The 12,451-nt window shown below is 39.5% G+C and overlaps 1 protein-coding gene across 1 annotated transcript in view; it reads left to right on the top strand.

The window, feature by feature from the left end:
- Positions 1-3,585: 3,585 nt before the first annotated feature.
- The window catches only part of usp47 (ubiquitin specific peptidase 47), a 25,662-nt gene continuing 16,796 nt past the window's right edge, over positions 3,586-12,451 (top strand). The window contains exons 1-3 of the mRNA XM_046857362.1: positions 3,586-3,973; positions 10,660-10,854; positions 11,874-11,987. Of these exons, the coding sequence (XP_046713318.1) occupies positions 3,929-3,973; positions 10,660-10,854; positions 11,874-11,987 (354 nt within the window). The 5' untranslated portion in view covers positions 3,586-3,928. The remainder of the gene's footprint in view (positions 3,974-10,659; positions 10,855-11,873; positions 11,988-12,451) is intronic.

Genomic DNA, 12,451 nt, shown 5'->3' with positions numbered 1-12,451 from the left:
GGGAACCAGGAAAAAGGGCAAGTATAAAGATAAGTGACTATGACAAGGGCCACATTGCAACCATTTTGACATTAATAATAAATGACATGCCATGTGTTTAAACTGTTTATAGGTACATTAAATGTCACATGTTACTTCAAGATATCACTTACATTATAGCACCTATTATTCACTTCAATTCAGTTTTATCTGTATAGCACTTTTAACAATGCACATTGTCCCAAAGCAGCTTTACAGAGACAAGTTAAGTGCCTATAAGTTTATCCTTATTGAGCGAGCCAGCAATGACAGTGGCAAAAAAAACCTCCCTGAGACGGTAAAAAAAGAAGCATTATACATAAAGAAACATCCAGATAAGTAACAGATTAAATATACCCAAATGGTTTACATTGAAATATCATATTCAATCTTTTTCAGATCAAGTAAGTAAAAATATGTATACTTATACGTAGTTATAGAGAATACTTATTTTCGTACTTATATGAAAAGAAGTATTCTCTAAAAGTTCTTTCTGTACCAAACTCCTCCCGATCCTCAACCACAGCTCTCACCATCTCTCCAGGTACAAGCAAGACATGCTTCCAGACTCTCCTTCAATGTCACATTCCACTGAACAACTGAGTCTCTAGCAATTTTTAAATGACACCCAAAGACCTAAAAAATTCAGACTATTTTCTCTCCCAGCAAAACTTTCAACTGGGTGTATTTTTAATGTCCTAATGAACCAGTATCAGTTTATATTATTTGCTGGAGTCTTCAAAGCACTTTGTAAGTACCTCCTGATAAGGCTATCTGCAAAATACTATAAATGGAAGTGTAAATTCTAATATAGGAGAAATAGGGGTTGTTAGCGTCCTAAAAATGTTTGGCCGTTAAAACTTTTTTGCTCTCCTTTCTGGTTTTACATAACATTTAGAAAACAACTAAATATCTCATTATATATCATACCATGTCAGAGTGAGTGTTAGGAGACTTGCTCAAGGGCCCAGCACTGGCAGCTTGGTGGTGCTGGTAATTGAACTCACAGCTGTATAGTGCTTTTAAAAATGGACCTTGTCCCACATCAACTTTACAGAGATAAATGTTTGATAAAGTTTATTACATATAGTTGTATATAGTTGTTAGTATATATATATATATATATATATATATATATATATATATATATATATATATATATATATATATATATTTTTTTTTTTTTTTTTTTTAAATAATCAGCAAGCCAGTGGTGACTGTGGCAAGGAAAACTACCTGAGATGGTATTAGGAAGAAACCTTAAGAGGAACCAGACCCAAAAGGAAACCCGTCCATCTGGATAACACTGAGTGTCCATTCATTATAGTTGTATAATGTTGAAGTGTACTGTTCAGTGTAATGTTAATTAATGGGTGCTTAAATGCAAGTGCAATAAAACCCTAATTGTGTAAAAATGTAAATAAAAACAGAATGCAAATCTTATAAACCCTAATTTAATTCACAATAGAAAATTGAATGTATATCAAATCTTTATACTGAGGAAATATACTACTGAATCTCCTATGGTATGGGAGTGTATTAGTGCCTGAGTGCCATGCTTCCATCCAGAAAACGTTATTTCAGGAATGGCCTTGCATATTTGAGCAAAACAATGCTAACTGCATACTGCATTTATTACAACAGCATGACTTCTTAGTATAAGAGTACGGATGCTGAACTGACCTGTCTGAAATCTAGACCTTTCACCATTTAAAAACATTTGGCACATCATGAAATGAAAAATACAGCAAAGGACACCAGGACTGTTGAACAGCTAGAATCCTGTATTAGACACATATGGGACAACATTCTAAAACTGGTCTCCTCAATTCCCAGATGTATACAGACAAAAGTCGTCATGCTACACTAGGCCCTGCCCCAACTTTTTAAAATCTGTTGCAGTCATCAAATTCAAAATTACCTTAATTTGTCCTTTAAATGTTATATATTCTCAAAGTAAACGTTTGATACATTTTTGTTTGTTTTATTATGAAAGGAATATAGATTTATGAGATTTGCAAATCATTGCATTCTGTTTTTATTTACATTTTGCACAACGTCCCAACTTTTTTGGAATTGGGGTTGTAAACCGTTTATATTAATGACAATACAAATTGATCCTAATATTTCTTGAGTTGCTCGGTAACCTTTCTTATCTTTAGGCTATTCATATGGAACCACCCTCAGCTACACACAATGTCAAGTCAAGTCAAGTCAAGTTTATTTGTATAGCGCTTTTCACAACAGACATTGTCTCAAAGCAGCTTTACACAAATCAACAGTGATGGTGAATGGTGTGCATTTGTCCCTGATGAGCAAGCCGTGGCGACTGTGGCAAGGAAAAACTCCCTTAGATGTTATGAGGAAGAAACCTTGAGAGGAACCAGACTCAAAAGGGGAACCCATCCTCATCTGGGTGACATCAAGAGTTTGATCATAAATCTTTCAACAATACAGAACACTGGAGAGTGAGAACTAACATGAGTACTGGAGTATAAGATTATAAGTAATGTTCTTTCTGCAGTCTTAAACAGTCTATATGGTTAGTAGCTCCGAGTTTTATAAGCTCAGCATTTGTGATCACCACAGATCCAGCATCAGCTTCTCCATGCCAGAGCCTTTAAACACTCCAGGAGGTCCAATGTCAAAACTCCACACATGTAGCGGGATCCAAATGGCACTGGTACGTCTCTAGATGGTTCAGGATGTTTGTGAGTTCGGCATCTACTTTAAAGGTCCGTAATCATCACGAGGTGGGAGGTGACTGAGCTGGAGCAACCTCAGGATGCCTCGGGATGGGGAGAGAAAGAGAAGCAGTGGAGAGGAATTAGCGTAGCTGCTGTTCATGATATTAACAGCACAAGTTGATAATGTGCATGTGATCAGATGTTCTGGAGCACAAGGTTATGATGTGATGTGTGTTATGTGTAGGCTTTGCTAAAAGATACGTTTTAATCTACACTTAAATTGGGTGAGTGTGTCTGAGCCCCAAACACCGTCAGGAAGACTATTCCAGAGTTTAGGAGCTAAATGTGAAAATGCTCTACCACCTTTAGTGGACTTTGCTATTCTAGGAACTACTAGAAGCCCAGAGTTTTGAGATCTCAGGGAGCGTGGCGGATTGTAGCGAGTTAAAAGACTGGATAGATACACGGGAGCCAAACCATTTAGTGCTTTATAAGTGAGAAGTAATAGTTTGTAGTCTATTCGAAACTTAACAGGAAGCCAATGTAGGGACGATAAGATCGGGGTTATGTGATCATATTTTCTTGACCAATGTGAAGAGAACTCCATCCAGATAAAGAAGGAAGGGTGTTGGGATGAATCAGGACACGATCACTGGTCACTGGTACCTCAAGAGTTTGTTTATCTCGACAGAGAGAGAGAGAGAGAGAGAGAGAGAGAGAGAAAAGAGGGGAATTATTAAGTATCCTTATTGTTACAAGTGATATAACCAAAGTAAATCCCAGGCTTCAGCGTGCTGTTCATAGGTACAGTAATTGAACAACCCCCCCCCTTCTCCATCCCATCACACCTCATTATAGTTGTGACGTTGACGATCAACACCGACGTCATCGCATCAAAATAGTCCGTGTTTAGGAAGTGACGCAAAGATCGAGCTGAAATCTCGCGCACGCTGGGAAGACGGCCATTTTTAGTGCCCATTGATTTTTGCTGTTTGTGGATTGCAGTGAAAACAGAAAAAAAGGGGGGAGAGAGGGACAGAAAGAAAAAGCGAAAGTGTCTGCGATTGCTTCGACAACAAGTTTCTGAGCGGACAGTCCGGCGTCCGCAGGCAGGCGGGGAGATTTAGGTTACAGAAGGGCGAATGATGTTCATCCGAGCGGCTGCACAGAGTCGCTGTTGACACCAGAGCCGCGGGGTTGATGTGCGTCTAACAGCCGTCCGAATGGAAATGGTGCCCAGCGAGGAAAACCAGCTCGTACCCAAAGAGGTGAGGGGAAGATCGGAAAGGAAAAAGGACAAAGACGCCGTCATTCGAGCAACTGCGCTTTATTTCAGTGTGATTTTTCCAATGACACTTCTGCACATTTGCTTACTAGCAAAGCAAAGCGGTGGAAGAAGCCCGAGTGACGCGTTGTTACGCAGCAGCTCCTACGCATCGCTATGTTTATTAGCATAGCGAGTGTCCGTCACCATTATCTCGCATTAGCCGCAGCGACCAATAAAGCGACTCGTTCGGCACGCAGCGTTCCAGCAACATCTTAATAACGTTAATAAAGCAGTGTTATTACAACGCTGCTTAACGCTAGTTCATAGCTAGCTAGCTTGCTGCCCTGGGCTAACTAGCTAACAGCTTGTTTTTGAGGTTTCCAGAATGTCCACAGGTGTAAGCATTTACTGGTGACAGTCGTCGAATTTATTCCAACGACCGAAATAAAACTTCATTGTTAAGTGAAAAAAAAAAAATACGAGTAACGACGCCATGTTTAATGCTACACTGCTAACCCTAGCAAGCAAACAAACAAACAAGCTAGCAAGAGAGCTAAAAGGGAATCTAGCTAGCTAGTTCGCTTCAATCCGTCCCCTGTCCCTGTTTCTGATTTACTAGCAGGAAAAACAATAGACTATAGTTAGGAGCAGGTGATTATAGTAATGTTTTATAGTAAAATGATCTATCTATATATGTATATAAAAGGCTTGTTTGTAGGGTTAAAGTTGACCCTGGTGTTGGAAGCTAAGCAGGTTATTTGTTAGATGTTCCTAGAAGCTAGCTTATTGAAAAGCGAGACTTTGGGGAATATAGATTTCTTAAAAGGTTTGTTATGGCTTTTGCTGTGTGTGATTTATTCTTCCTGGTACTTATGTGATCACCCTGAAATAATAATCTGACTTTTTTTCATCTAGTCGTTACGTTTTTATTTAAAGCACCCTGTTTACCAGTGTAGTCACATTTCCCATGACGTTTCTGTGAGATTCAGGATGTACTGACCACTAAACATCACCTGCTCTGTTTTCCCAATCTTCATCTGTCACGGTTCTGTGATGCTGAACCCACCATAGCCTCACATTCATGTTCTGGGCGAAAGGACAGGACTTTATAACCAGGTGTGGGATTTATTTGCCTCATGGTGTACATGATTCTGAGATGCTTTTCTGCTCACCATAGTTTCAATGAGTGATGAGCAGAGCCTTCATGTCAACAAGATGTTAGTGGTTAAGGCTCTGGGTTACTACGAAGGTGGGGGTTCAAACACCACTGTTGCCAAGCTGCCACTCTTGGGCTCTTAAACAAGACCTTAACCCTCTCTGTTCCATAGGTGCTGTTTCATAGCTGACCCTGCACGCTGAAGCAAGTAGATCTGTCATTGTCATATTTTTACCACCATTCTATGCAATCAGTAGAGAATGTTGTGTGAAAATGTCCAGGAGATGAACAGTTCCTGAAATACTCAAACCAGCTTATCTTTCACTAACAGTCCTGCTGAAGTTACTGAGCCTTGGGTTTGGTGGGAGACAATAAAAAACAATGCACAAACATCTCTTTTAAGGTCTGGCCAGTCTGTAAGAAAATAGCCTGGATTCCGATCAGATTAAAATCCCAGAAAAGTCTCAAGTAATGATTATCCCGCCTCTACATGTATAAACAAATCCAATCCAAATTGTTTTTTTTTTTTTAAACTTAATGAAACCCTCAGCACCACATCACTCTTTCTTTACATCGTTATTTAGTTTATTTTCCGCTGGATTTTGTTAATGGGAAAAATCACACAACATAAACTTTGATCCGGAGTTGAGATAGGTTGTCATTGGTCAGCACTTTGTTTCATTTCAAGGTTCAAATTGTTTTGAAATGCTTTTCTGCTCACTGTGGTTGCAAAGAGTGATTATTCAAATCCAATGACGCCCACAGGAGTGTTTTCATTTTATTTTTTAATGCAGATCGAAGATGTAAAATGCACGCAGGTTTTTTTTTTTTTTTTTTTTTTTTTCCTCAGTGGTTAAATGATGATCATTATATAATCTGACATGATCTTGTGCTGTCTGTAAATTTTAGCCAGGGTTTATCAGGCTCATATTTAGTCTGACAAGCAATAATCTTAAAAGATTGGTGAAGTTGCACAGTCTAAAACCAGCTTAGGTTAGCATGAACATTTCCTGGAATGGCCTGATTACATTTTTTTTTCTCAGTGCATTAGGTTAGAGTACAACCCACTCAGCAGCCAGCACCTTAAATCGCCAGGTGTAAGGTTTCTGTAAACCGTATTTGATAATTCGCCAGGTTAAATGAAAGCTTTTTAAATTTTTTTTTATTTAAGTTTATTGAGTGTAAGATTTCAGTTCATTTCGTCTGCAGCTATCTGACTGACTGCATCGAAGTCAAGCTACGCTCAAAGTCAATCAGAGGCTTGTATCGAGCTCCAGGCCTGCCACGTGGCCTTCTAAGAGGATAAAATCGATCTTTTCTCTAGATTATGACCCTTGCGCATGTGACAGCAAACAGTTTATTTCTTAACTGTTTCAAGATATTTTCTTAATTCAAATGGTTTGGTGGAGATTTAACACGTTTCGCCTATAACGGCTCCACCGCTCAATAACCGTCTGATTTGACCTCACGTCAAACTTTACATTGCTCCCTTCCTCTTTAAGGCATAGAGAAGTTCATGTATTTCATATATTTTGGGTCAAAAACAGGTTATGAGCAGCCTGTGTATTTGTTCTGTGGGTGTCTGAAAAGACACCACCTGTTGTAGCTGTAGCATTGTGTCAGAGGGTTAACGCAGAATGGTGAGTCAGCATCGTGGGTGCACATTATTTCGGTGATTAGTAAAATCCTCCACTTTACGAAAGGTAATTGTAAAGCAGTGATTTGGTGAGAAGCAGTGTGCTTTTTTTAATTAATTTTTTTTTTTCATTTAATTAAATTTTTTTAGCAACTAAAAATCAGTCCAAGAATGCTCTTATTCAGCTTCATTTGTTGTGCATTGCATTAAGTTGCCTGTAGATGTTTGTGTACGGGAAACCCGATTAAAAAAAAAACATTCTGCTGGTTTTAGGAAAGTTGAAGAAATCCTGATTTTTCGCCATACTCGCATTCATCAACATGTCAGTCATCCGTTAAATGACCAGGAATGTTCACTGCACGGCTGATTTGCATATGGGGATGCCCACAAAACTCCGTAAAAGGCAACGTCTTGGCGACAAGCGAAAGGCAAAAAAAGACGACTTCAGCGGTTGAAGTGACAGTTTGACTCTCACGTATGCCCATAAATATAATCTGGAGACATGTTGGATTAGGCGGTTTAAATACAATTAATTAAAAGAAGTCAAATGAAAATGGGAAGCGAGATAAATTTGGTTTTCCATGGGGACCATGGACGGCACATAGACTGACAGATTGCTGGGTTTGTAAGGTATCTTCGTAGGTCTTGCAACGAAATCTCACACCCTCACTGATGGCACGTTAGAAAAGCAGGAAGCGATCGATCCACAACCCGATCGGGAGAATACGACACACTGCAGCTCGAGACATTCGCGATCGGCCTCTTCTCTGTGTTGCACAGCATTAAAAGAACCACAACAAACGCAACTCACTTGCGCAACATCCGAGCATTTCCTCCTTTTTACACATTTGAAATTAAACACTTTTCTTTATTTGTCTTAAATTATGGATTTGTGCTGGCTTGCTTAATATGAATAACAATATGAAAGATGATTTTAAACCTGAAAAGAACACGAGTAGGATACATTTATTTTTTTTTTTCCCATTATTGGATTTTCAGGGATTTTTGCAACTTTCGTGTGTTTAATGTGTCTGTGTATCCGACTTGATGACAAGAGACCCAATGGGAATGTTTTTACTGAAATCTCATCTTTAATGGAATTACAAAGTAATTGGACAAATGACAAGCTTATTATTGTTAATATTTAAATACTTGTCCAGCAACCAGCAGAAGAAGAAATTGTGTGTTTATTTAAATACAATATGCACCAATTGGTTCATTAGTTATCAGTTGTGTCCCCTGCACAGGCGCGGTGACTTCAGCACGGCAAAACAAAAAAACAATTGAGCGTCGACTTACAAATTAACACCAGAATTGCTAAACATGCCACTCATTCAGTTTTATCATATTGAAGGTTTGACCTGAAAAGGTAACCTGAAGGAAGAAAAGCAGAGATTCTTATTGTCCTGGTCATGTTTGTAGCGTAGCCCATTCAGTGTCACATGCCGTATACTATGCACACGCACCGTTTTCTTTGCTCCAGAGAACCTTTATGATTGGGTTCAAAGGGATTTGGAAAATGCTAAGCAGGATCCGAGAGGCCCCCACGGCTCGGGCTCTGTGTGCTTTCGGCTGCATGCCAGCTGGGGATGTTTCTTCAGTGCTGCTTTTGAAGTCCCACCCGTTTGCTCAACCTCCAATGACCTACATCTGACCTTATCTATATAATATCAACACAACATATTAAGTCCTATGTCGCTGGCTAGGTTGAAATGGTAGGTTGTGTGCATCGTGAGCATGTGGTGTAAAGCCTATGGAACGTCCAGTATGATGCATCTTAGGATATATTTCTTGGAGATATAAATGTTTTGCTTATAATCTGATTTTTATAGAACTGCATGTGTTACAATGGATGAATGTTTTTGGAGTTACTTCTGTTTTTTGGGGGTTTTTTTCGGTGGTTTCCCCAAAGAGGAAAGAAAAGGGTGTTGAATTATTTTATTTAAATGTTGTTGTGTTTTTTTTTTTCTTTTGTTTTTTTTTCTTTCAAAGCAGAGTATGTTTTGGAGTTGCAGGCAGAGTATTTTGGAGGAGATGAAGAAGAGGTTCTCACAGGTCAGCTCAAGCATGAGCACCTTTTCATTGGTTTAACAGCATGGTGTTTGTGTATGAGCTGTAAACTAATGTGTGTGATAAGATCTACTAACTGTAAGCTAGCGAGGAGAATAAAGTTTAGGATGAGGCCTGACTTTGTAACCTGCAGGTTTTAAAATGCCCAGACTACTGTCAGTTTTTAATAGTTCCTTATTTGTTGTTCAGCTTTGAAAAATGACACTCCAAGAGTTTATTTTTCGGGGCGTTTGTGTAGTGTGCTGACAGTCGCTCACTTCTGCTGGAGTTTTTTTACTGAGATAAAGGGCTGGCCTGTTGCCACTGCTGAGTCAGCATGAGTTGTAGTGTATTTTAAATGCCATTGGCTGTCGGGGAAATCGGTCAAGCACTTCACCATGCCCCTAAAACACCAGGGAACACTTCAACACACAGAATCAAATCTTTCAAGCCACTTACATTTTCTACTATAAGTAAGGAATAGAACCCTTTAAGCGTGTGGTAGTGTAGGAAAATAATCAACACCCGGATGACCCTTGATACGACGTGCAGTTATTCTCACCCCAGAGTTATCTCTCAAAAAGAGAAACTTACTGACTCAAAAGTTCTTAAAAAAGTTCCCTTTCTTAATGTTAACCAAATTAGATTATGTTGTGCCCCACCATACCCCACTTAACACCCCCTTATTGTTCCGAAGGAATCCGATATGTTTATGTACTGAAGTTCATTAGTGTCGCCATTGAGTGGTGAAAAGTTATTTCTGCTGCGATTTGTTTTCTACATCCTTTTATATTCATTGTTTCCCCTCTTCCTCCGCCTCCCTCTGCTCCTCCTTCCCAGACAGTCTGTTTCACGTGCATCATTCTTGGAAGGCTCGGCAATTCGCTTGTAGTAACATGAGCAAATAGGCAGATAAGAGCCGTCTGGGGAGGCATTGCGTAAGAACAAGGAGGCTCTGGCCTTGTAAACAGTTTTTTTCTTTTTTTTTTTTTTTTTATTCATTGCTCAAAACTAGTCGATGGTTAAACTAAATTATTCTTATTATGGAAGAGGTAATATTGTGATCAGCTTTAGTGTGATTCGAATTGAACACTACATTGTCCTGGTATATAAGTCATGCTTTGCCAGAGATTAATGTAACCAGGTCTGCCGTAGCTCATATTTATACTGCGTTGTGTAATCACTGTGGTTCCACTTTCATCTACAACGCTGTTTCTCAACATGTTATGGTTAAATGCAGGTAAAGTGCTGAGTGGCAGAATAATCCTGTACAGGTAACAGTGTATAATGTAACTGGTTAAACCGGATGGGGGTGGAGGCTGAAGCAGACCTTTGGGTGAAGGCCACGTTTTTGTTTACTTTGCTTTACCTTGTTTTGTTTTGTTTACTTTGCAACAAAAAGCAATGGTTAATAGCAAGTTATTATAACAGATGATGCGAAGCACGCATTTGAAATCAAAACACAAATTGGCCAAATAGTAATAAAATAAATACTTTAAATTGCTTTTTCTGTTTTGCTTTATTTAGCTTGAATTGTGAATGAGTGGAGTAAAAGTGCCTGTGTCTTAGTGCTCACTGGAGTTCACTGCGCAGTGCCCGAGTGCACACTTGCGCTTATTAGTAGCGACGACCATTGTTCATTCTCAGGGCATGACAAAGATGTGTGCAGTTATTTATATTTAGTTAAAAAAAAGTGTGTTAATGTTCACAAAATCGTATACATTATTTTATAGCTTTTTTGTTGTTGTATTGACGATGTCTGCTGCACAATCGGATGCTGTTGCCATCGTAAACCCTCACCAGGTGCACACACAGTGGTAAAGAGTGCATGTTCTATATGTTGCAGATCGAGAACGCCGCCGACGAACCCCGAGTGCTGTGTATCGTCCAGGACACCACCAACGCCAAGACAGTCAATGAGAGGCTGACGCTCAACCTCCCGGCTACAACAACCGTGTCAAAGCTTTACGAGGATGTCGCTCACAAAGCCGGCTACGTGCTTGGCACCTTTGAGCTGGCATGGGCCAACGTGGTGGACTCGGTGAGCATCTCATCATCTTTCTTTTTTTAAATATATATCTTACTATGTTATGCATCATGAATAAGTGATCAGGCATGTGTTGATAACTGGTTATGTAATGTAATATTCAACACAGTGCTTCTGGCCACATTACCTGTGTAGTGTCATGAGTAGTGAGTGTATATCCTCTAAAGTGTTCAAGATGATAGTGTTTTGACCAACGATAAAGACAGCCTTAGTATGCTTTAGCCGGGTTGGAATGCTAATCCTGTAGCTGACTCAGAGCACATGTGCCAGGGTTAGCGTCGGATCTCTGAGTCGGTCATTGGATTAACCCCTTTATTTGTGCCAACAGCACCTTTAAAAAGCTATGTAATGCAGCATTCACATTTTATACAAATATGCAACATCATGATACAGCTGTCCTCCATAAGGCTGTATAAAACAAACAAAAATCATTTCTAGTCCCCTTTTTTATCTCATGCAAAATGGTGTTACAGTGTAGAATCAGGAAGGTGTAAAGCTAATCCTTGCACAGAGAGGACTGTGAGTGCACAGTGGGATATTAAAGTATTTGATATGACCAATATACCTGTAAATATTTAATGAATTTGTTGCAACTGTGAAGCCCAGACATAAAAAATGCAATGACTAGTTCTCCTATTCTAGTCAATATACATACTTGCGCTATGCACATTCGCTGCATTATTAGCACCATTGAGTATATGATCTTAAAAAATAAAAATTACTTTAATTGTGCTTTCATTTTTCTAGAAAGAAATGTGTGATATTTAAAAAAACAAGTTACATTTGCTGTGTAGTAGTAAAGCAATAAAACAAAAGATTGCCCAGGATTCCGTGTGTTTGTGGTATGTTAAACCTGTAGTGTAAATCTTCAGGTGAAACAGATAAAGTTGTCTAATTGAGTCTGTTTAAAGCTGGATCAAGGATCCGTATTACTTTTATTTTCTTCCTCTTGGTTCTCTGTTCATTTGGAATAAAGCTACATGATCCTTCCTTTTCTGTCTCTGTCTCCGCAGGCTCCTTTGGACCAGGCCAGTGAGATGTCTCTGGTAGAGTCTGCGTTCGAGCCAGGGAAGAGGAACTTCCTGCAACTCTCAGACAAGGATGGCGAGCAGCCTCAGATAGCGTCTGTGAGTGGCCAGCTGGGTAGATGGGCAGAGCTCAAAATGTGCAGTTATCAGTGCGTAATTAGCTTGCTTTGCTGGTGCCTGGGTCAGTAAATGGGTTATCTCCTCCAACAGCTGTTTCCTAATCAACAGTGGCTTACAGCCATGCAGCATTTCAGCTCTGTCACTGACAATGAGGAAAGACCAAGCAGCCGTTTCTGTGTCCAGCAAGCTTCAGGCATGATTTATGGTTAAATGCAACATGGAGACCTTTTAAACATTGAATGTTCCACAGCTCAAGTACAGTAGCTGACGCTGGATTTCGATCCCAGCTTCTTTGACTAGTCTTGTCACTGCTAAAACTTGCTGTAGAAGTGGACAAAAAAGTGGATTAGGTCATCAGCAAGTGAAAGCTCCAGTGTGCTCTGGTGGTTTGGTTGTCTGGAAATCGAATTATCTAGCCTCAAAAGGTCACTGACGTAGTTTAA

Source organism: Silurus meridionalis, chromosome 9 (assembly GCF_014805685.1).
Source record: "Silurus meridionalis isolate SWU-2019-XX chromosome 9, ASM1480568v1, whole genome shotgun sequence".
In the NCBI taxonomy this organism is placed as follows: domain Eukaryota; kingdom Metazoa; phylum Chordata; class Actinopteri; order Siluriformes; family Siluridae; genus Silurus; species Silurus meridionalis.
The sequence above is the reverse complement of the archived record's forward strand: the minus strand, read 5'-3'. Positions and strand labels throughout refer to the sequence as shown.